This window comes from Labeo rohita, chromosome 21 (assembly GCF_022985175.1).
Source record: "Labeo rohita strain BAU-BD-2019 chromosome 21, IGBB_LRoh.1.0, whole genome shotgun sequence".
In the NCBI taxonomy this organism is placed as follows: domain Eukaryota; kingdom Metazoa; phylum Chordata; class Actinopteri; order Cypriniformes; family Cyprinidae; genus Labeo; species Labeo rohita.
In genome coordinates this window covers 13061855-13087396 of record NC_066889.1, presented here as the reverse complement: position 1 = coordinate 13087396, position 25542 = coordinate 13061855, and the positions used below count along the sequence as shown (strand labels likewise).

General features: G+C 32.7%; 2 protein-coding genes across 3 annotated transcripts; one reads left to right on the top strand and one right to left on the bottom strand.

Moving 5' to 3' along the window:
• Positions 1–9803: 9803 nt before the first annotated feature.
• On the top strand, positions 9804–14392 carry fkbp2 (FKBP prolyl isomerase 2). The gene is made up of 6 exons (XM_051093453.1): positions 9804–9885; positions 10337–10497; positions 10794–10906; positions 11586–11632; positions 11734–11769; positions 13894–14392. Exons 2-6 carry the CDS (start codon positions 10339–10341, stop codon positions 13953–13955), a joined length of 417 nt encoding a protein of 138 aa, XP_050949410.1. The 5' UTR covers positions 9804–9885; positions 10337–10338; the 3' UTR covers positions 13956–14392.
• Positions 14393–14519: 127 nt separating this feature from the next.
• On the bottom strand, positions 14520–25148 carry ppp1r14ba (protein phosphatase 1, regulatory (inhibitor) subunit 14Ba). 2 transcript variants are annotated; one of them, XM_051093454.1, is made up of 5 exons: positions 24970–25148; positions 24636–24832; positions 15947–16030; positions 15623–15655; positions 14520–15450 (listed from the first exon to the last, which is right to left on the bottom strand). In XM_051093454.1, exons 2-5 carry the CDS (start codon positions 24825–24827, stop codon positions 15367–15369), a joined length of 393 nt encoding a protein of 130 aa, XP_050949411.1. In that variant the 5' UTR covers positions 24828–24832; positions 24970–25148; the 3' UTR covers positions 14520–15366. The 2 variants fall into 2 exon arrangements, with proteins under 2 accessions (XP_050949411.1, XP_050949412.1); XM_051093455.1 differs by lacking the exon at positions 24970–25148 and having other exon boundaries at positions 24636–24959.
• Positions 25149–25542: the final 394 nt, after the last annotated feature.

The following is a 25542-nucleotide window of genomic DNA, read 5'->3' as shown; positions in this document are numbered from 1 at the left end:
CTTGGGCTACAGATTCGTGGTTTATTTTAGAAAGCTCTTGTCACAGGGATCAGGATATGCTACAAGCAGAGCAAGCACCAACAGGGTTAGGGTTTGGACTAGATGAGGGTCCGGGAACCCCGGGGGCACAGTAGAGGGTCTGTGGAAGATTTGAGAGGGGAAAAATAGTTTAACTGTGTAACTGCTTTGGAATAATATATATAGTGGAAAACATTGTACAAATGAAGAGTTTATTTGCAAAAACAGATAACTCTGTTTTTAACAATTTTCAAGAATCATGTTTTTTCATTGTGCAATTAATCTCAGTGAAACCGCAGTTGGGTTGTTTTGATATAAAGTAAAAATACCTAAAAAATACAGCTAACTAAAACAATAAAAACATGATTAATAAAAAAAAACATGATTTTTGAACATTTTAAAAAACTGAGTTTTCTGTTTTTGCAAATAAACTCTTTAAGTAAATGTATTAATAAATAATAAATATTATTAATTAATAAATATAATAAATATTATAAATTAAATTATTTAATAATAATTCATTAAAAACACTAAATGTATTTAAACTACTAATGCTATTTATTAAATATATTTACAATTAAATGAAAAAAGACATTTGTAATTAATATTATAGAACTATTTAACAGTATTATTTAAAAATTATTAAGGTCAACATAAAATTAAAAATCACCCTATTTACCATAAAAATCTCTTTGTTTATTCTCTATATTCTCTCTCTATATATTTTTAAAATGCATGTTAGATTGTGTAATTTGTATTAAATTAAATTAAATTAAAATATAAATGAATTTAAGTGAACATACTGAAGTGATCTTACTGTGAACAATTCATCCATGTATGTTTTATTTTATTTTTAAATAAAAAAAAAGTTAATTTAAAATAAAATATAAATGAATTAAAGTGAATAAAAATACAAAAGTTTAAATATTATTACATTATTTAATGCAATAAATGAAATTAAAATATAAACAAATATTAGTAATTTTAAATATTATTACATTATTTAATATTAAGTCAGAAAGAAATGTGTTATAAAATTATGTTATAGATCTTAAACAATTAATCTATGTATGTTTTGTTTTGTTTTATTTTAGGATTTTATTTTATTTTAAAATCAAATCAAATTAAACAAAATTAATTTAAGTGAATATATTTTTTTAAATATTATTACATTATTTAATATTATTAAAGTCGACATGAAATAAAATTTCACCCCATCACTCTAAATTACCTCAAATTTTTTTTCTAAATGAATGTTATAGATCGTACTGTGAACAGTTCATCTATGTATATTTTGTTTGATTTTATTTTTTTAAATTATTATTTTACCTTCAGTTTTTTAATCCATGTATAATCTGTTTACTCCATTTTAATCCATGTATATGTTTTATTGTATTATATTTTATCTGTTTTATTTTTAAATATTATTACATTATTTAATGTTATTTAAGTCTGCAAAAAGATCTTACTGTAAACCATTAATCTGTTTTGTTTTATTTTATTATTTCATTTATTTAAAAATAAAATTAAAAGAATCAAAATTAATTTAAGTGAATAATTTTTTTTTTAAATATTATTACATTATTTAATATTATTAAAGTCAGCATGAAATAAAATTTCACCCTATTACTCTAAATAATTATAAAAAAATATATTTTTTTTTTTTTTTTTTTTTTTTTTTTTTGCGCGGAATACATAGATCTTACTGTGAACAATTCATCCATGCACATTTTATTTTATTTTATTTTATTTTGAGTCCAATGTCCTCATCTTAAATATAAGATATAGAACCAAGTTTCCGTCCTACTTTTTCCCCAATAATCCTTTTGCACTCATTCGTACATCACAACTTTTTTTTTATCACGACTTTAAATAAAATGATCACTAAAGGGTTCGGGCTGTTAAAATAGCAGTGGCCACAGGGCCTGCAAGGTACAGTCGCACTGGATACTTTGGGCCATGAAGGGTATTTCAAAAGCACCGAAGCAGATCAGTTCCTTCGTGGACCAAATTATTTCTCAAGATCTTGAAGAGGACATCATCAGCACCCTTATTACCACGAAGGTCACAGAAGTCACTATGCTTCCTGCACCAGCCCAGTAAATTCGCTCTCTCTCACCAATGCGATTTTACACTTTTATCATGAGCTACTCTTATCTGATTAGTTACCGTCTGCTTTAGGCCGCATTGGTTCACTGCAACAGGAACATGAACCATATTACAGATCCAACATCACCTGTGTCTAATCAATGACCTGTACAGCTCCATTACTCTCAATAACTACCAACGACCTTCCTCTGTAATACTGCCTTTATTTACTCCTCACTGAAACCTTTAGCACTGTCTAGCAAGTCTGACTCTATTTTCTCAAGAACATGTGCTCAAACATCTTCTCATTTTTTCAATTGCGTATGCATTGTATTTACACAGTCTGTCTGTTGTTACATTTGCTGAAGGCATTTTACATGTTCTGATTAGTCTGGAAATTGAACAAAACAAATTACTAAAGCACTTCAACATACCCGCCAGTATAAATAACTCTTGTTCTGGACTGTTACATTATTTCGCCATACAGAGAGAGAGAGAGAGAGAGCACATTCAGCTGCCAGACAGGATTTTATGTGGTTGCTTTCATTAAAATTCATCACTCATGACTCCAGAACTTGATTAGTCATTCGCAAAGATTTGTTTGTGTTGAAAGGGTCATCACCAGCTAGCTCGCGCTTCACAGTGTTTGGGAAAATATGTATTTCAGCATTGTTGAGATGATGTATATGCACAATATGAATACAAGAAGAAGAAGAAGAAACATAATGCATAATGCAATAAAGTGCAGCAATAAGGTTACGGAAGTAAAAATCACATTCACATCTTCATAGAGGCATTGATTTTTAACAATAAAACTAATATATAAGGCTTTCAAAATAGACTCGCTGCGAGCTCCAAGAATGTTAAGTAATTCATTGAAAAATACAGTGAATACGCTTCCAACAATCCAGTCTGTCTACACAAACTACTTATTTAGAAACTACTTATATTTGTATTTAACCTTTATTCCCCAATAAACTTAGAATATGTATACTTTTACACAATGACTGTAATCATTGTATTATTATATTGGACCATAGTTTTGGGTTGATTACTATAGTTCATTCCCTCATTAAAATCTTGTTTATTTTATTTTATTTTATTTTATTTTATTTTATTTTATTTTATTTTATTTTATTTTATTTTATTTTATTCCAACCACTTGTCCTATTTGGAGTCATGTGTTTATTTACAATTTATTTACAATGACTGTAATCAGTTTTTTATTTTGGACCATACTTTTGGTTTGATTACTACAGTTCATTCCTTCATAACATTATTGTCCATTTTATTTTTTAATTTTATTTATTTTATTTTATTTTATTTTATTTTATTTTTTATTTTATTAGTTCACAATTCTTGTATACTCCATGTATTTTTTTTAAATATTTTATTTTATTAGTTCATTCCCTTATTACATTCTTGTACATTTTATTTATTTCATTTATTTATATTTTAAATATTTTATTGTATTGTATCCCAACCACTTGTCCTATGTAGCGTTGTTTTTTTAAAATTTATTTTATTTTATTTTATTAGTTAATTCACTTATTACATTCTTGTACATTTTTTTTATTTTATAGTATTTTATTTTATTTTATTAGTTAATTTCCTCACTTTTACACTTTTATTATTTTATTTTATTTTATTTCAACCATTTCATTATTTGTTTATTTACTATTTATTTACAATGACAGTAATCAGTTTTTTATATTGGACCATAGTTTTGGTTTAGTTCATTCCCTCATTAAATTCTTGTACATTTTATTTATTTCATTTATTTACATTTTAAATATTTTATTTTATTGTATCCTGACCACTTGTCCTATGTAGGGCCTTGTGTTTTTTTATTTATTTTATTAGTTAATTCCCTCATTACATTCTTGTACATTTATTTTATTTTATTGCATTATTATTATTTTTTTTTTATTTTTTACTTTATTTTATTTCAACCACTTCTATACAGGGTCATGTGTTTATTTACTATTTATTTACAATGACAGTAATCAGTTTTTCATGACATTCTTGTACATTTTATTATGTTTTTTTTATTTTATTTTATAGTATTTTATTTTATTAGTTCATTTCCTCACTTTTACACTTTTATTTTATTTTATTTTATTTTAACCACTTCTATACAGGGTTATGTGTTTATTTACTATTTATTTACAATGACAGTAATTAGTTTTTTTTTTTTTTTTTTAACTGGACCATAGTTTTGGTTTGATTACTATAGTTCATTCCCTCATGACATTCTTGTACATTTTATTATTATTTTCTTTATTTTATTTTATAGTATTTTATGTTATTAGTCTATTTCCTCACTTTTACACTTTTATTATTTTATTTTATTTCAACCATTTCTATACAGGGTTATGTGTTTATTTACTATTTATTTACAATGACAGTAATCAGTTTTTTATATTGGACCATAGTTTTGGTTTAGTTCATTCCCTCATTAAATTCTTGTACATTTTATTTATTTCATTTATTTACATTTTAAATATTTTATTTTATTGTATCCTGACCACTTGTCCTATGTAGGGCCTTGTGTTTTTTTATTTATTTTATTAGTTAATTCCCTCATTACATTCTTGTACATTTATTTTATTTTATTGCATTATTATTATTTTTTTTTTTATTATTTTACTTTATTTTATTTCAACCACTTCTATACAGGGTCATGTGTTTATTTACTATTTATTTACAATGACAGTAATCAGTTTTTCATGACATTCTTGTACATTTTATTATGTTTTTTTTATTTTATTTTATAGTATTTTATTTTATTAGTTCATTTCCTCACTTTTACACTTTTATTTTATTTTATTTTAACCACTTCTATACAGGGTTATGTGTTTATTTACTATTTATTTACAATGACAGTAATTAGTTTTTTTTTTTTTAAACTGGACCATAGTTTTGGTTTGATTACTATAGTTCATTCCCTCATGACATTCTTGTACATTTTATTATTATTTTCTTTATTTTATTTTATAGTATTTTATGTTATTAGTCTATTTCCTCACTTTTACACTTTTATTATTTTATTTTATTTCAACCATTTCTATACAGGGTTATGTGTTTATTTACTATTTATTTACAATGACAGTAATCAGTTTTTTATATTGGACCATAGTTTTGGTTTAGTTCATTCCCTCATTAAATTCTTGTACATTTTATTTATTTCATTTATTTACATTTTAAATATTTTATTTTATTGTATCCTGACCACTTGTCCTATGTAGGGCCTTGTGTTTTTTTATTTATTTTATTAGTTAATTCCCTCATTACATTCTTGTACATTTATTTTATTTTATTGCATTATTATTATTATTATTTTTATTATTTTACTTTATTTTATTTCAACCACTTCTATACAGGGTCATGTGTTTATTTACTATTTATTTACAATGACAGTAATCAGTTTTTCATGACATTCTTGTACATTTTATTATGTTTTTTTTTTTTATTTTATAGTATTTTATTTTATTAGTTCATTTCCTCACTTTTACACTTTTTTTATTTTATTTTAACCACTTCTATACAGGGTTATGTGTTTATTTACTATTTATTTACAATGACAGTAATTAGTTTTTTTTTTTAAACTGGACCATAGTTTTGGTTTGATTACTATAGTTCATTCCCTCATGACATTCTTGTACATTTTATTATTATTTTCTTTATTTTATTTTATAGTATTTTATGTTATTAGTCCATTTCCTCACTTTTACACTTTTATTATTTTATTTTATTTCAACCACTTCTATACAGGGTTATGTGTTTATTTACTATTTATTTACAATGACAGTAATCAGTTTTTTTATACTGGACCATAGTTTTGGTTTGATTACTATAGTTCATTCCCTCATGACATTCTTGTACATTTTATTATTATTTTCTTTATTTTATTTTATTTTATAATATTTTATTTTATTAGTTCATTTGCTCACTTTTACACTTGTATTATTTTATTTTATTTCAGCCACTTCTATACAGGGTTATGTGTTTATTTACTATTTATTTACAATGACAGTAATCAGTTTTTTATAACTGGACCATAGTTTTGGTTTGATTACTATAGTTCATTCCCTCATGACATTCTTATCTATTTTATTATTTTTTATATTATTTTTTTTTATTTATTTTATAGTATTTTATTTTATTAGCTCATTTCCTCACTTTTACACTTTTATTTTATTATTTTATTCTAGTCACAACCACTTGTCCTATGTAGGGTCATGTGTTTATTTTATTTTAAAATTCATTTTAGTTTCAAAACAAACTTTACATGTGATTCATCTCATCTGTTTGGTTCATGAACATTTTTTTTCTCTCCGTGGTGAAAAATACTTTCTGAACCAAGGCCACTGGAAAAAAAAAAGTGCAGTCACTGTTGTGCTCAGTAAGAAGAACATAAGAACTTTTTTAGTAAACATGCTGTACCTGGGAATGTGTTTTTAAATCCTTTGAGGATGAGTCTTTGTGTATTTTGTCCTTCAGGTCAGTATCTGCCCTGCTCATTTTCAGTTCTGCTACAGTAAGGCACAAACATCCAAATGCAAGCACTCAAACAAACACTGAACCTCAATGTAAAGCAGCATTTAATTCTTAAATAAGACATGAACACATTCGAGGTAACATGTAGTCTTCAATTAATTTTAACCAACAATCTGTGATGGCGACATTTGGTAGGCACAGCATGATTACTGCACATCTGCTGAAGCTTGTAATAATTTATTCATTTAAGGTCAAATGTAACACACTCCCACCCATACTTTGAGTCTGTTGTGATTTATTGGGGCAGTAAGAGACACTTGAGGGTGGGGGGGGAAGGATCATTTTAGGAAAAGCAGCTGACTCATTTGCATTCAGTCCGTCTCACTGAAACAAGCCACAGGAGAGAGAGTCAAATGACAGAATGAAGAAGGCTGTCTACCCACCTTTGGTCACCCACAGCAACCAAAACCTTTTTTATTGCAGTCACATACAGTACAGTCACATGTGACTCATGGGATTGAAATGAGAAACCTTCAGACAGAGATGAATGAAGCGATTATGGTGATGCTTCTGTTCAGGGTGAAGGATGAATATGTGCCACGCTTCCTGAAAAGATTTCCGCCACTTGTAGTTTTAACCCCCTGAAGCCTGTCAAATAACATAACAGTCAGAATTCCTTTAGCTGAACAGGGTATTCAACCTTATATATAAGAAGAACCTTTAATACAGAAGGAAATGTAAAGAAATCATGAGTTTTATGTTTGGTATCTTATACGTCAGGCTTTTATGGCCTAAATAGCAGTCATATAGGAAGAATACACAGCTCGTACCTGAGAAGGAACAAAAGTGTAATTTATAGATCCAGACAGGGCAAAAATATGCAATTTAGTGCAGATCTTTATATATATAGCTTGAGATTTTTTTTTATTATTTAAATGCTTAGTTTTATGATCAAACAATGAAAATGAAAGATTATTGAGAAACATTTAGGCATTAACATATAAATATATATACACTATCAGTCAAAAGTTTTTGAACACCAATCCTGCATTGATTTGATTCAAAGTACAGCAAAAACAGTAACATTTTGAAATGTTTTTATTATTTAAACTTTAAAAACTTCTTTCTATTTCAATATATTTTAAGATGTGATTTATTCCTGTGATCAAAGCTAAATTTTCAGCGTCATTACTCAGTGTCACATGATAATTCAGAAATAATTACTATGCTGATTTGTTCAAGAAACATTTTTTATTATTATAAATATTTAAAACAGCTAGTACTTTTTTACGATTCTTTTATGAATAAAAAGATCTAAAGATCAGCATTTATCAGAAATAAAATGCTTTTGTAACATTATACCATTCAAAAGCTTGGAGTCTATATATACACTACTGTTTAAAAGTTTGGAGTCAGTACATTTTTATTGTTTCTTTTTTTTTTTTTTTTTTTAAGAAATTAATACTTTTATTCACCAAGGATGTATTAAGTTAATAATTAAAAGTTTATTAAAAGTTAATAATAAATAATTTACATTGTTAGAAAATATTTATATTTTGAATAAACACTGTACTTTTTAAACTTGTTATTCATGAAAGAATCCTGAAAAAAAAAAAATTACAGGTTCCAAAAAATATTTGGCAGCACAACTGTTGATATTATCCAACATTGATCATTCTAATAATAAATCTGCATATTAGAATGATTTCTGAAGGATCATCTGACACTTAAGACTGGAGTAACAGCTGATAAAAATTCAGCTTTTCATCACAGGAATAAATTCTATTTTAAAGTATGTTAAAATAAAAAACATTATTTTATATTGTAAAAACATTTTGCAATATTACTGTTTTTTTTTTCTATATTTTTAATCAAATAAATGCAGCCTTGATGAGCATAAGAGACTTCTTTAAAGACTATTACAAGTCTTACTGACCCCAAACTTTTGAACAGTAGTGTATATATTTATATGTGACCCTGGATCACAAAACCAGTCATAAGGGTCATTTTTTCAAAATTGAGATTTATACATCATATGAAAGCTGAATAAATAAGCTTTTAATTGATGTATAGTTTGTTAGAATAGGACAATATGGTCGAGATACAACTATTTAAAAATCAGGAATCTGAGGGTACAAAAAAATCTAAATATTGAGAAAATCACCTTTAAAGTTATTCAAATAATGTTCTTAACAATGTATATGACTAATCAAAAATTAAGTTTTCATACATTTACAGTAGGCATTTTACAAAATATCTTAATGGAACATGATCTTTACTTAATTTCCTAATGATTTTTGCCATAAAAAAAAAAAAAAAAATAATTTGACCTATACAATGTATTTTTGGCTATTGCTACAAAAAAAACCCAGCGACTTAAGACTGGTTTTGTGGTCCAGGGTCACACACACACACACACACACACACACATATATATATATACACACCAAAGGGTTATTTTGCTGTACTTCAGAACTTTTTATTCATCAAAGAAACTTAAAAAAACCTACTCAACTGTTTTCATCATCATAATAATAATAAATGTTTTTGGAGCAGCAAATCACCATATTACAATAATTTCTGAAGGATTGTGTGACTGGAGAAATGATACTAAAAATTCAGTTTTGAAATCACAGTAATAAATTACATTTTACAATATATTCAAATAGAAAACATTTTATTTTAAATAGTAAAAACATTAAAAACTGTACTGTTTTGCTGTACATTTTGGATCAAATAAATGCAGGCTTGGTGGGCAGAAGAGACTTTAAAAACAATAAAAATATTAGATATACTGTATATCATATATACTTACATTGAGACCCAAAAAAGATACTTAATTTAATAATTTCGCTCCTCATCTTCAAAACGCTTCAACTTTTCCTTTTAGCAAATCATGTTGTAAACGTTTTAAAATCTATCGCTGGGGTTTTGCTGTTTTACAAATAAGAAAGTAATTTATGAGGAAATGGCGCCACCATGTGTGACATGTTAACAATCTTAGCGGCAAACAAAATAAAAGTCCTGTTTTACTACTTACTTATAATATTATCGCGTCTGATTTGCCGTTGTAGTATTTAGTAAAAATTTTTATTTGAATAATCCATATGTTAAATACATATAGGGTTTTAAATATAATTTCATAACCCTTTTCGGTTTTATATGACGTACTGAATTTTGGAAAGCTAGTAGGAAGCAATCCAGGCTTGCTGACGTCACTTCCTAATGACGGATTCATTCTGAGATTCAGGAGGGACGATAATATTATTCTTACTGCAGGTAATTGCATTTTCATCCATCAATTAAGCATTAATATGACTACAGTAGAGAATTATCCCAGTTGTCTCTCTTTGCAGACGGTTAAATCTACAGTACACGGTACAGTAAAAGCGAATATTCGTAATAAACATGCTTCAGCAGAAAACCGTAGCCGTCATTCAATTAACTTCCTCTAAAATAAATCGCGCTACAACACAGCCTACAACGCTACAAAAACTTGTATGATTATTAGCGAAAGTGTTTTGCTAGTTAAAATGCACATTATAGATTAGTGTGTGCTAATTTAGAGTCCTGCGGCTTCTAACACAGCCAATTGCTGCGTCAATTAAATGATAACGTGTACTTTTGTGTGGAGAGCACGCATGCGCATGCGCAGAGATGAGCACTTGAATGTGGTCAAAGATTAATTTCATTCTTGTTGACATTTCTGAGTTCTGTTTATTTTCTACAGACATGAGGCTGAATTTGGTATTAGCTGTCACTCTGATGTCCATTCCCATGGCACTTGTGCAAGGTGCTGAAAAGAAGAAACTACAGATTGGAATCAAGAAGAGAGTGGACAACTGTCCTATAAAGTCGCGAAAGGGAGACGTGTTGAACATGCACTACACTGTAAGTAGCCATCAATGCCAAAATTAAAAAAAACAAAATTAGAATATTAAGTAAAGATCATGTTTCATGAAGATATTTTGTAAATTTCCTATTGTAAATATATTAAAATTTAATTTGGACAACTTTAATAGCGATTTTCTCAATATTTCGATTTTTATCCTAACACACATCAATGGAAAGCTTATTTATGCAGCTTGAATTTTAAAAAAATTGACTCTTCTGACTGGTTTTGTGGTCTAGGGTCACAAATCCTATTTATGCCCTAGACTGTTCTAATTGTCTGTTTTTATCTGCAGGGGAAACTGGAGGATGGGACAGAATTTGACAGCAGTATACCGAGGAATCAGCCTTTTACCTTCACTCTTGGCACGGGACAGGTCATCAAGGGCTGGGATCAGGGTTTGTTGGGGTGAGCGGCAGCGCTACTGCATTTGTAGATGATCTGAAATTCTGTGTCATACACCGGTCAGGATTAGGATTTAAAGAGATGAACCTAAAGTTAGTCTAATAAAGACGAATTAGCAGATTAGATTTAAGAGCCTGAGCCTAAACTGTGTTAAATATATACACAAAACCAGTCATTAGGGTCATTTGTTTAAAATTGATATTCGTAGATCATTTGAAAGCTGAATAAGCTTTCCATTGATGCATGGTTTGTTAGAACAGAACAATATTTGGCAGAGATACTATTTAAAAATCTGGAATCTGAGGGTGCAAAAAATTCTAAATATTGAGAAAATTGCTCTTAAAATTGTCCAAATGAAGTTCTTAGCAATGCATATTACTAATCAAAAATTAAGTTCTGATATATTTATAATAGAAAATTTACATTTCTTTACTTAATATTGCTTTTTTTATTTTTCTTTTGCATAAAAGAAAGGTCAATAATTTTGACCCATACAATGTATGGCTATTGCTACAAATATACCTTTGCTACATATGACTGGTTTTATGGTCCAGGATCACATATTGGCAAGTGTTGTGGCGTAGTGTTGTTCCCTTTTTCTTTCCCAGTGATTTCCTGTCATATCTTTGCTGTCTCTATTTATAAAAAGCCTGTTTAACATGTGATGTCTCTTAACTCTTAGAATGTGTGAGGGTGAGAAGAGGAAGCTGGTTATTCCCTCTGAGCTTGGTATGTTATGGAAATGCAATATGTTCCATGAGTTTCAAAATCTATGTAAAAATGTATGATTTACAGACCATATCTTCAAATATGTAACTGTTCAACTACAGGTTATGGCGACAGAGGAGCACCACCTAAAATTCCAGGTATGATGATTAACACTCCTTCCTTCAGTTCTTAAAGGGATAGCTCACGCAAAAATGAAAATTCTGTCATTAATTACTCACCTTGATGTTGTTCCAAACCTGTAAGACCTTCGTTCAACTTCGGAACACTAATATATTTTTTGGAGAAATCCGAGAGCTTTCTAACCCTGCATAGACAGCATGGGAACTGCCATGTTCATTGTCCAGAAACGTAGTGTGGACATCTTTAAAATTTGTTAATAAAATTGTTCATTTGTGTTCTGGAGAGGGGTTTGGAACAACATGAAGGTGAGTACTTAATGACAGAATTTTCATTTTTGGGCGAACTATTCCTTTAACATAAATTCTGATATCAAGCACATTTATATTACATATATTTTTTAAAGCTTTATATGTTAGGGATTCATAGAAGGTCATTCACTTTGACTTATAATAGCCCTAAAAAGTATTTGGATACTTAAGCTGCTCTTGCAAACTTACATTCATTTTAAAAGAAATTAATTTAATTAAAGAAGAGATAGCACAAACTGACTAAAAATCATATTGATATCACTTGCATAAAAGTCATTGTAAAAATGATCTGGAAAAGTGACGTTAGTTCTGAGAAAATATGTGACCCTGGACCACAAAACCAGTCGTAAGGGTCAATTTTTTTTTAAATTGAGATTTATATATCACCTGAAAGCTGACTAAATAAGCTTGCCATTAATGTGTTTTTTAGGATAAGACTATATTTGTCCGAGATACAACACATTTGACAATCTGGAATCTGAGGGATAATACTGAAAAAAATCACCTAAAGTTGCCCAAATTAAGTTCTTAGCAATCCATATTTCTAATTAAAAATTAAGTCTTGATATATTTACAGTAGAAAATTTACAAAATATCTTCATGGAACATGATCTTTACTTAAAGGAGAAGTCCACTTCCAAAACAAAGATTCACATATAATGTACTCACCCCATTGTCATCCAAGATGTTCATGTCTTACTTTCTTCAGTTGTGAAGAAATTATGTTTTTTGAGGAAAACATTTCTGCTTTTTTCTCCATGTAATGGTCTGATATGGTGCCCCGATTTTGAACTTCCAAAATGCAGTTTAAATGCGGCTTTAGACGATCCCAATGCGGTTGTAAACAATCCCAGCCAAGGAAGAATGGTCTTATCTAGTGAAATGACTGTAAGACAGATGTATGGGTATGTCGAAAAACTCCAATCGTATTTTCTCCATCAACTTCAAAAATCATGAACATGCAAAGAAGATCAAACACCTTTAACAAAAAAGGTAAAACAGCAATATAGGATGATTTTGAAGTTGAGGGAGAACATATGATGGGAGTTTTTCGACATTCCCTAACTGTCATGACCCGGAACAAAAACAGTCCAGGCAGAGTAAGACAAGATGAGAATTTGGCATTAAAAAGTATATAAATTGTATTATTTTTATGAAAATAACCGATCGTTACGCTAGATAAGACCCTTCTTTCTCGGTTGGGATCATTTGAAAGTGTATTTAAACTGCATTCTGGAAGTTCAAAATCAGGGCACCACAGCAGTCCATTATATGAATAAAAATGCTGAAATGTTTTCCCCAAAAAACATAATTTCTTTATGACTGAAGAAGGAAAGACATGAACATCTTTGATGACAATGGGGTGAGTACATTATATGTAAATCTTTGTTTTGGAAGTGGACTTGATTTTTGCCATAAAAGAAAAATTGCTAATTTTGACCCATACAGTGTATTTTTGGCTATTGCTACAAATATACCCATGCTACACACAACTGGTTTTGTGGTCCAGGGTCACATAACAACTTCAGTTGTTCGCAGATTCCACTTAGTTTGATGCTTTTTTTGTGACATTTATAAACTTGTCAGTGTGGCTGAAGGGCTGCAGGATGACTTTCAAATAAATATTTTCTTAATGCAATTAAGATTCGTAATATTATTAATAACCTAATTAAAATGTCTTATATGTAACGGTTACTGTTTGTGTCCTAGTTTATTTTTTTTTTAAAAAAGCTGATTTATCATTATTATAGCAGAAACACTGGCATAAATGTCTCTCCTTTATGTACTCTACCACATTCTGTCTCACTTTGCAAATCTCTGTTTCCTCACTAGGTGGTGCCACACTCATCTTTGAAGTAGAACTGTTGAGCATTGAGAGAAGATCTGATTTATAGTGACAGATTTGTGGACCTGTCAGTCTTAAGCATTTAAAATCAGTGTGTTTGCAGCAAGATGAACGACTGCCGCTGCACGCTACACTGCTGTACTGGTGTCCACTGTACCCGCATAACAACTTCAGGTGTTAAAGGGACAGTCCCCACCTGCATATGAAAACTCTCATCATTTATTCACCCTTGTGTCATTCCAAAACTGTTCCATTGTATGGACAAAAAAATAGAATGGAACTGAAGATTTTGAATATTCTTCAAAATATCCTTCTTTGTATTCTACAGAAAAAATTAGAGTCATATGTTTGGAATGACGTGAGTGTGAGAACAAGACAGAATTTCCATTTTTTGGTGGACTATTCCTTTAAAGACCTTTTCCAGATTACAGAAATGACACTTTTCAGTTTTGTTTTGGATGTTTCCCTTTCAAAAAAAAAGAATAACACAGCTTTTCAGACATGTATGTAGCACCATTCTTTATTTGAGAGCCTTACTACACGTATTTGGTTGTGAGAGTGCACACAGTACAGTTTTTGCCATTCCAACAAGTTCTGATCATCAACATATGCATTTCTCAAATCTTGTTCACTTGAAATTGATTAAACATTTTATTTACAAAAGATATGCGGGCTTTGAGCTTCATTTAGCATTGACCTTGGCCTACACCACCAAGCATGTTCATTCTTAGCCTTCTTACTCTTAATTTTTGTAAAAATATCAGATGTAACAAATTGGCAAATTCACTCTATCAGTATTGCTACTCTTCATCCTCAAACTAGTTTAATTTTCCTCAGTCAAATGATTTTTAAAAGCAGTAGTACTAAACACAGACCTGTCTTTTTTTTCCTAAAAATGGTAGATTAAAAATGGCTTACAAAACACAAGTTCACAATTCTCACCCTCCCTCCCTCATCCCGTGTTACATCAACACACCCCAAAATCTGAAACCCCACATCTAAAAACTATTTTCTGGCCTGCAAAAAATGATTCCGCTCTTAAAGACAGCAGATGTGAGAGACCGACAAAAAAGGGGGTGAAAAGAAATCAGCTTAATTTCCTACTCGATTACAGACGGACACATCAAGCCAAGTCACATGGCTGAAAGAAGTGTATTAGTGAACAGTGTAACCGTAACATCAACCATTCGATTCCTTTCCCTAAATCACCACGGGAGTTTTACGCTAAAGGGACACTACCACACTCTCTACATGTAATATATGCGGAAACAGTACTAAGACGAAGTAAAAACAGTTTGGGGTGTTCAACCTGCAGCTGAGATTGGCTTGGCTGGACTCGTATCATTGATCTCCGTTTGACAGACGCTGTGGTTTTGTGGTTGGGTCTGCATGCCTGCATCTCTCCCCTGGGTTTGGAGTGACAGGTTGGTTTGGTGGTGGTGGGAGAAGCTGTGGTGACCTCACGGCGTCAGCTCCCCTTTCTTCTGGGGGGTGCTGAGTTTTTGCATCCCTCGGACTTTCTCCAGCAACGCCGCTACGAAATCCTGCAGGTGGCCGGAGTGAGAATCATAGTGAGGAAATGCATATTTCTAGCCAGAGTTTGATTAAATGAAGCATAATCGCATTGTAATGAGTGACTCGGCGGCTCTGAGAATATCACGACCGCCTGTAATGAAGGTAATTGCTAATGCTATTAATATTCAAAATGGCACTTACATCATTAGGCTTATAACAGTCGACCAGCAGCATCTGAAAACACAAATGGAAAGAGATTTAATGCCTTTCATGCTAATCTGCTGTTTTTCCAACTGGGCAAAGCGGAAAGCTGATGCAAAATGCTGAAATAAATCTCCTGCTGGAAATTCGGTCTTCAAAAAGCGCTCACGACTGGAAGGATTACCGTCAAACCACCTGCAGATGAAATGTCTAAAGCGCAATTCAGCACAGAAGGGTGAAAGCCTTATGGGAGCGTTAATGTTCTTACAAGGAGGTATCTGAAGCGAACAGAATCTAGTAAATGTATTAAAGATCTGATTAGACCTTCACTCGAATGGCTCTCTCGACATCACTCGGCAGATCCAGCAGCTCATCCACGTCTATTTCCAGCTCAGGCACCTCATCCTCCTGCAAAATACAGAACCACTGATGAGAGAGAAGTTAATGAAAACTCCTGTGGAAAAAAAGAGTCAAAGTGAATAATTCACAAGCCACAGAACGGCGGTCAGATGTAGATGTAGACCAGTATGAGGCGAAATCAATCAGGCAAACATCTTTTATGATCTCAGAGTTTTTGCAGTCAACAAGGGCTGGTCCACTATTATTTGGATATCCTACACTTCCCACAAAAAACGTATCTTTAGGATTATAACAGCTTGTCACAGTCGATAACTTGGTATATACTGGTGCATTAGAGTAGCAATGTATACCCTTAAAGGAACAGTCCACCCAAAAATGGAAAAGTCTTTCATTATTTACTCACCCTCATGTCATTCCAAACCTGTATGAAACAGTTTTTGTTCCATGGACTTCTATTGTATTATTTGTGCATACAATGGAAGTCAATTGGAACTCTTGGGAACTGGTTACCAGCATTCTTCAAAATATCTAAGGTATATAGGTTTGTAATGACATGAGGGTGGGTAAATGATGAAAATGTTCATTTTTTGGGTGGACTGTAGCCTTTAAAGGCAGTAGCCCCTCATTGTAAAACACAAGATTTAAGTGGCAACGTTGGATCCACATCTAGGGGGTGGAAAGGGGTGGGTTTAGGGATTGGGGGTGAAGACGGGTAGGTTTAGGGCTATGTAAGGTGGGAGGAGTTGGTTCTGGATCCAACCTCACCCTCCAGATCGTGTGTTCTGCAGTGAGGACCGTCTCTTTAAAAGGGTCATGACATGAAAACTCAAATTTACCTTGATCTTTTGGCATATAAGAGGTCTTTTTAGCATTAAAACATCCTGCAGACGTCCTCTTTGTAAACAAAGCATTTATTTAATAAAGCTCCAAAATTGGCTCGTTTGGATCTGAGGTGCAAGGTGACATCACCCAGAGCAAGGCCTTCTCACCGCAGGCTCCGCCCATGTGCATTCAGTCACTTAACAGCTGATCACTAGAATACACTGAATTCAGTATACAGATGCGCTTTCACTTTGTGACACAGTCAACGCGCTTTAGTCTGTTGTCAGTAGGACAAATGGTGGAGTGAAAGAACGTTCGCTTTGGCGCGTTTGGTTTAAACTGTTCATTTGCGTCTTCGTACAGATATCAGAAGGATCTCAGTGTAAGGAACAAGTGGAGGTTTATTTTTAATGGCATCCCGGGTCGTGTCTGAGGATTGATCTGAGCATTTTGTTTTGTAATCAAGGCACAGCATCATGGAGAGTTCACAGAGAAATGTTTGTTGAAAGATGAAGCAGTACTAGATCTGACTGGAGCTGCATCACAAACTGTAAGATTTCAAAATGCTTTGTCTGGAAATGACCTGAAAATAATTTTTTTGTTCATGTTGTTAAAACACTCATGCAATAGCTAGGGGATGTTGATACTTTTTTCTATGTAATAACGTTTGCCAATCATAACATCATTACTAACAGGCCTTAAAGGACCCGCCCCTTAACACAGGTCAGAATGAGGGTTTGAAAATAATCATTTTTCTACATATTTGTTTTTTTGTGCAAAAACCTTTTTTAAAGGGAACCCTGGGTATTAAGATTTGTATAGCTTAATATAACATAAATGATGCCTTTTCTGAAATATGTAGTAGAAAACCCATTACAGATTTACATTATTTCTAAAAATCCACATTGTTATAAACATATTTTGGACTATGGGGGGCGCCATTATTTTGATTATGTAAAACTGCTGCCACGCTATTTCTGGTGCAACACAACTCAGAAAAAAATACTGATACTGTTCTGCCCATTGTCTGCCTGACACCTACAGACCATTTCAATATTGCAGTTTTATTACTCCTTTGTAAATAGGCAGCAGTGTTGCCAGGTCTGTGGAATTCCTGCGGAGGTCCCCAAAACACGATTTTTAACAGGGACCCCCCCTCAAAATTTGACTGGGCTACTTTTGGGTAGTGATGGGAAATTCAGATAATTTTACCGACTCAGACATTTGAGTCTTGTGCAGCAAAATGAACATTTTTTTTTTTTAAATGTTTTTTTAAATTAAAATGTTACTTCCTAACACATCTACTGCTTACACAAACGTTGATCACACCACAAACAAGACAAATGTATAATGCTATAAGAAACAAAAAAGATTAATTAATTGTTTACCTGAGTCTTTAGTCTATGATTAGCTTATCTCACCTCTTATCTGACAAGTTTTTCGGGTTTGAGTCATTCGTTCCTGGCTGGTGGAATGATCTTCCCACCGCTATCAGGAATGCCAACTCCCTAACAACTTTTAAGCGACTGCTGAAAACTCATCTCTTTCGACACTATTTGACTTAAAAAAAAAAAAAAAAAATCCTTTATTTTACTCTTTTCCTTTTCTAGCTTGAACTTATCTGAACAATGCCTGCTTTATGGTATTATGAGCACTTCCTAAGTCATTTTGCCTCTTTAGGACAAATCGCTTGATGTATTCCCCACCTGTAAGTCGCTTTGGATAAAAGCGTCTGCTAAATGAATAAATGTAAAATGTAAATGTAGATGTTCATTACGTGACAGTCCCATAAGCTTAACCTATGTAGTCTGAGCCAGAAAGAGAATTGATTAGTTCATCTCTCGAATCTTCAGGTTCGAGTCGTTCATTCATCATGTGACAGCCCCATAAGATGAACGAACGACTTGAAAAACCCAAAGACTCGAAACAGGTGAACTAATTCCAGTACAGAACCTAATAGGATGTTGCGCATGTGCAACTGAACGAATCACTCGCTAAGACGACTCGTTCTTCCTGAGTCACATTAAAGATTCGTTCAAAATGAACAAAACGTTCAAGAACAACCGACTACTTTTGGGCTAGTTTTGAGTAGTAATTGGGTGGGTTTTGTTGTAAAAACCTGGCAACCATGATAAAGATTTGCTTGTAAGTTATGTACTATTTTTAATCAATGTGTAGGAGTGTTATGTGCTAAGACAATATTACTTTTAAAAGGTGAAGATTGTAATCCATATATGACAATGGGATAAATACATCAACAATATCTGCTGAGAGTCACTTGATGAGCATTTGACCGTTCCATTTTAGGAAAACTAGCATTATATCATATACACACAGAAATGTAATAGTAGACACGGCAACCCATCAAAATAAAAGTCCGGTTTAACTTGAAGACATTGTGCCAGATATATATTACTACCATTACTACTACTACTACTACTAAAATAAGACAAACATTATTTTTTACGGTATAATCACACAACATTTCTTCAATGTTTTAATTTTAATAATAAATTCACCTTTGTTTGCCAAAAAAAATAGTTTGCTTAATTTTCAATATTTAAAAGATAAATGAGTTAATGTTTTATGCCTTTATTTCATAACCAGAACATTTTAAATTCACAACACAGAATTTCTAAGGGGGAAAAAAATGATTATTTTAAGAATAAATTATTATTTTAATAAATTATTATTTTAAGAATACATTTGAATAAACTAAGTATGCATTCAAATAATTAGACATGCTAAAACACAGAATTTGATAACAATAAAACATATGGTGAGAAAAAAATAAAACATTTCATCGGGCCCTAAACATGTCATTTTTGTCAAACCTTTATTAAACTGATGTGAAATTGTATACGTTTCATGATTTTAATTAACTAGACATGCTCTTTGATTAATAAAATTAAATTTAACCATTAAAAAGGAGGTGAGAAAAATTAAAACAGGAAAAAATGGAATCCAGAATAATTCAAACGAATTTGGGAAAAAATAAAACAAATATCATAGGGCCCTAAGCTTCTCTATTTCATTGTGGGGAAAATCGATGGTACAGCATTTGGTTTAAACCTACACTTATATCCATCGCCACCTGTAAGCTCTTTCAGTAGCTGTTGATGTCCTATCAGTATTTTATTTTCCAAGTTGTGTTGCGGTAGAAACAGCGTAGCTCAGTGCCAATAGCTCACCGACAGGGTTGCCAGGTTTTCACAACAAAACCCGCCTGATTGCTACTCAAAACTAGCCCAAAATTAGCCCAGTCACGATTTGAGGGGATCCCCCGATAAAAATTGTGTTCCGGGGAATAAAATACACGTTTTTTGGCAGGATTCCCCTGGTAAAATTAGTATTCCAGGGACTAAATATTACATTATTTGGGTCACTTAAAGGAGAAGTCCACTTCCAAACCAAAGATTCACATATAATGTACTTAACCCCTTGTCATCCAAGATGGTTATGTTTTTGGAGGAAAATATTTCTGCATTTTTCTCCATATAATGGACTGATATGGTGCCCCGATTTTGAACTTCCAAAATGCAGTTTAAATGTGGGTTCAAACGATTCCAAATGCGGTTGTAAATGATCCCAGCCGAGGAAGAAGGGTCTAGCGAAACGATCGGTTATTTTCATTTGAAAAAATACAATTTAAATATTTTTTAGTCTCAAACGCTCGTCTTGCCTTTCTCTCCATGAACTCTGTGTATTCTGGTTCAAGACAGTATGGGGTATGTCGAAAAACTCCAATCGTATTTTCTCCCTCAACTTCAAAAATCATTTCAAAATCATCCTACATCGCTGCAGAAGTTCCGACCCGGACTTTGCAAAGTGAACATGCAAAGAAGATCAAACACCCTTAATATAAAAGGTAAAACAGCGATATAGGGCGATTTCGAAGTTGACGGAGAACATGAGATGGGAGTTTTTCAACATACCCTAACTGTCATGAACCAGAATGAAAACAGTCAGTAAAACAAGACAAGTGTTTGGCATTAAAAAGTATATAAATTGTATTATTTTTATTACTTTTTCCTCAAAAAACACGATTTCTTTGCGACTGAAGAAAATGTAAATTGTAAATTGTTGTTCTGGAAGCGGAGTTTTCCTTTAAACCCACAGACATGAAAAACAACCCGCGGCAACAGTGTTAAAGTAGCCTAATTCCGCTGTAAAACCGCGGACTTGGCAACACTGCTCACAGAGTTCAACCGTTCTACATACTCAGAATAATAGCGCCCCCCATAGTCCAAAATATGTATATAATGATGTGGATTTTTTAAATGACATAAATCTTTAATGGGTTTTCTACTACATATTTGAGTAAGAGAGATCATTTATGCTATATTAAGCTAAACAAGTCTTAATACCCAGGGTTCCCTTTAACATTGTAAGTAAACCTCAAGGAACATATTAAGCTACTATAAACAAAACTTTTAGGGGAAGATAAGATACAGAGATGCCCCAGTGACAGGGTGTTGTACTCCTAAAGGTATTTTTTCTGAGAGCAGAAATCCAGCCATCTCTGGCCTTTGTGTATGACATCCTCTCTGCACAACAGGATGGGCTGATCCTAATGTCGTTGTACGATTTATTGTGTGCTTGTAAAAATAACAATTTCCATTTACTTCCTGTCAGCTTACAAAGACAACACTGTGTCTGTAACCACACAATGCTGTCTGTTTGCTTCTTAGAAACATAGTAAGTGAATGGAAGCACAAATGCTATTTTGTAAAACCAAGGATTTTTATGTCTTATTAAAGCTAGTTTAGAGTCACACTCCTTTTCATCAAAGATTCACTCTCATTTAGTTGTTCTTGCAGTGCTATTAAGCTCCATTAGTGAGTTTATATGTGCTGAGGGAGATGGGGGAGGAAAGCTGCCATGGAAGGAATTGTCACAAGTTTTTTCTTCAAGTATATATGCTATTGCAGAGACTGTGAAAGCAGGTCTGTTATGAAACTCTTCACACTGACCCATATTGTAGAGTCACTCTAGCACACTACAGCTGACCAAAGCCTATCCAGAAGTGCTACTCTTAAAGGGATAGGTTACCCAAAAATGAAATTTATGTCAGTAATTACTCACCCTCATGTCTTTCCAAACCAGTAAGACCATTGTTCATCTTCGGAACACAAATTAAGATATTTCTGATGAAATCCAAGAGCTTTCTGACCCTGCACAGACAGCAAAGCAACTGACACGTTCAAGGCCGAAAACGTTAGTAAGGACATTGTTAAAATAGTCCATGTGACATCAGTGGTTCAACATCGTGGTACTCTTGTGAATGCATGTCAAATACTGACACAGAAGAGAAGAAATTGTTGAATTAATGTTGTTATTTTTCTTTTAATGATGTCCTTACAACCTTTCTGGGCCTTGAACGTGTCAGTTGCATTGATGTCTATGCAGGGTCAGAAAGCTCTCGGATTTCATCAAAAATATCTAAATTTGTGTTCTGAAGATGAATTAAGGTCTTACGAGTTTGGAACGACATTAGGGAGTGTAATTAATGACAGAATTTTCATTTTTGGGTGAACTATCCCTTTAAAGTAAAACACCTTTTCTCGCATCTATTACTTACAGGCTATTGCAGCAATTCATGAGACTGAGAATAGGACTGAGAAGTGCATAATATTGGCCCTTTATAATATTTGTGTCTGACTGATCAAACATGGTATTCTGTGGTCAAATCAGGGCTCAATAATGAGGATAGCCAAGGCCTGCTTATACATTTAAAGCTGTCATGAAGTTACAATATAGCTAAATAATCTTCAGTTTTTACTGTAACTAAAATGCATTTTTATTGTCGACAGAAAGTAAAAATATTAGATTGAATTATATGTAATATAAAATATGTTGCTATTTTTGTCTGTGTGTTGTGGGCAGTAAAAGAAATGGCAAACAGAAACACTGGCACACCACAACCACGCTAGCAAATACTGTTGTGTAATGACTGCAAAACATATAATTTACTGTTGTCGCATGAAACCAATTTTCTACAGAAATTATAAAATATACACTTCAGTTCAAGTTTGGGATCAGACTTTTTTTCTGAAAGAAATTAATAGCCTTACACAGCAAGAATTGATTAAAGTAATAAAAAATAAATACATTTATGACGTTATTTCAGAAATTATTTTAGTGCTGTTCTTTGAAATTTCTATTCATCAAAGAATCCTGAGAATAATAAGCAACACAACTGTTTTAACATTGATAATAAAAAGTGTTTCTTGAGCAGGAAATCACCCTTTTAAAATGTTTCCTGAAGGATCATGTGACACTAAAGACTGCTGGAAATTTAGCTTTGCACCACAGGAATATTTTTCTAAATATATTCAAATAGACAACAGTTATTTTAAATTGTAATAACATTTATAATTTTTTTTAATTATTATTTATTTAATTAAGTAGCCACTTTGACCCCTGATCACCCAGTTTATTTTATGATAATGACTAGTATATTGTCCATCACATGGTTTTTCTTTCACTGCTCTACAGCACAATTACATTTAAATAATGTGAGCACAATTAAAAAAATGTACGCCTGACGGTAAAACACAGCTATTAAAGGCACGCAGTGTGCTCATAAATCTATTAACGCCAACCTCTGTCCATGGTACTCTGGAAAAAGGCCACAAGAGAAACCTGTTTAAATTAAGTTACGTAATTTGTCAGTGTGCATCGTTATCCATTTAGGTACAACCATTTATCTTCAATTTTTGCTGAGGGCGGTTGTGATTCAAGATGTGCATTTGAAACATCAACCTAATTGGACCAAACATTGCTGAGACTAGCAATATAATGGCTGAGTTCTCCTGTCAGACCACATTATTATACAAATAACCTGTGGGATTCAGATGACATTTCACGGGTTCAAAAATGTGTGCTTCTATTTTCCTCTCCCTTATTATTCAAATATCACTGTAATGCGTAGGCTTGTGTTCAGACATAAGAAGCCATTCATCAGAAACCAAGTCAGTGGCCCTCAAGCAAATCCAATGGATTCGGGCTACTTTGTAGTATGTCAGTGAGACAAAGCGAAACGTGGATTTTAGCTCGGGATGAGGCCTAAAAAGAGCATTCAGACAAAATCTCATTTTAAGAGCTGCCTGGTTTTACACGACACATAATCTAGGTCAGTTATATTAGCCCTGGAGGTTAAGTCAAGCTCAAAGTGAAGCATGCTTTGCATGTCTGAAAGGATGACATCATCACAATGGCTAGAAGGGTGATTCCAAACATCCCAGGGGGTTACAAGGAAGACAAAAAAAACCTATCGTGACTAGTGTCACCTAGTGTAAATATGTGCAATAGGCATAGAAATCCCAGTCAGTGATACCTGGATTTTGTGCATCTGTAGACATGAATATATTGGGATTGGAATCCATGTCTTTGTTCATGCAACTGGAGCTCCATCCTTATATAGATCTGTCACATTAACATAAGAGGCAAGCCCACTTTTCGATGAAATATGAATGGATGCATTATGCATAAAGGACGCATTAGGTGCTCATTTTTTTCCCTCGCAGCACCTGTCCATGAGGCTCACCTTTGTTTTATGGCTTTGTCTGTAGTTCTATCATGCCACGCCCTTCCATGTGTAAATGCATAACCATAAAATCAACACCGATTAAAAATCAAGACTTAAAATAAATAAGCCATGCTGCTCTTAATAAAAAAGAATTTGTAAAAGCAAGGCAATTATGCAAAACTGACATGACAAATGGAACAAGAGGAATGCCGGTGCACGAGTACTGAAAAGAAAGAGCTGTCATTCTTTGCAACAAAGGATTGCATGCGATAAAAGCAGTGACAGTGTTTTGTGTCTTACCTCGCAGTCGTACAGATTCATTAACTGGCTAACTATCCACTCCTCCAAATTCAGTCGCCTCCTCAGCTCTTTTCTGTCATATTTTACGGTCACTCGTCCTTGCTTCTGTGGCACTTCTTCTTCGGTACCGGGAGGTGTTTGAAAATAAACCCGGGGTTGAGGTGTCGTTTCCGGACTTGTTACCGCTGCCATTGTCCCTAATAAAAAAGCTGGGGTGAATTTAATGGCTTAATTAATTAGTACATCAATTCAAAAGAGAGAGCTGGTCATGTGCACATCCATTGCATGTTGGAAAAAGAAGTGCCGGGCCCCCTTTTCTTTAAATGGAACAGACCTTTAGATTGCAAGGAGTCCGCAACGGTAGACTGGGATCAGGCATACAAGGAGCTTAGAAAACACAAAAACTCATCAGACTAATTGTGTGGCTAGGGTTTATCAAAGTCCATCTTCCCCAAATCGGTCCATCAATTGTCACAGAACAGCTAGTGGGCGCCTCCAAGTGTCCACGCTGAGATACTAGGGATGTCGTGAACGAATCATTCGGATCTTTTGAATCAATGAATCAGTAGAGTCGGTTCTTAAGCGGTTCACTAAAACGGCTCTATTTTAAATTATACTACACGATATTTATAATTTAAAAATAGTAATATGTAGTGTACTATCCCTGCAAAGTTTAACTGTGAACTATCCACATTCATAAAAGACAGCTTTGCAATAAAACACGCAAAAAAGTTTTCAGCCTAGAAATACAATTAAAGGTAGGCAGCTAAACAGCAATGTGTGCTAAATATGATTTTTGGGCATAGAATATCCCACGCCGGGCTGTCAGGGATCACGTCATTACGCAATTACGTCCAGGCGCTGAAGAAACGCTGAACGGTATTTGAACCCATTGACACGAACTGTT

What these genes read in the sequence shown, in the direction of transcription:
- fkbp2 (XM_051093453.1), top strand. Translation starts at nt 10,339, where the DNA reads ATGAGGCTGAATTTGGTATTAGCTGTCACTCTGATGTCCATTCCCATG. An exon ending in TGTTGAACATGCACTACACT is followed by an intron (nt 10,498 to 10,793) that starts GTAAGTAGCCAT and finishes TTTTATCTGCAG; the next exon opens with GGGAAACTGGAGGATGGGAC. An exon ending in TGGGATCAGGGTTTGTTGGG is followed by an intron (nt 10,907 to 11,585) that starts GTGAGCGGCAGC and finishes CTTAACTCTTAG; the next exon opens with AATGTGTGAGGGTGAGAAGA.
- ppp1r14ba (XM_051093454.1), bottom strand. Translation starts at nt 24,827, where the DNA reads ATGGCAGCGGTAACAAGTCCGGAAACGACACCTCAACCCCGGGTTTAT. An exon ending in TGAATCTGTACGACTGCGAG is followed by an intron (nt 16,031 to 24,635) that starts GTAAGACACAAA and finishes TGTATTTTGCAG; the next exon opens with GAGGATGAGGTGCCTGAGCT. An exon ending in ACTGTTATAAGCCTAATGAT is followed by an intron (nt 15,451 to 15,622) that starts GTAAGTGCCATT and finishes GGCCACCTGCAG; the next exon opens with GATTTCGTAGCGGCGTTGCT.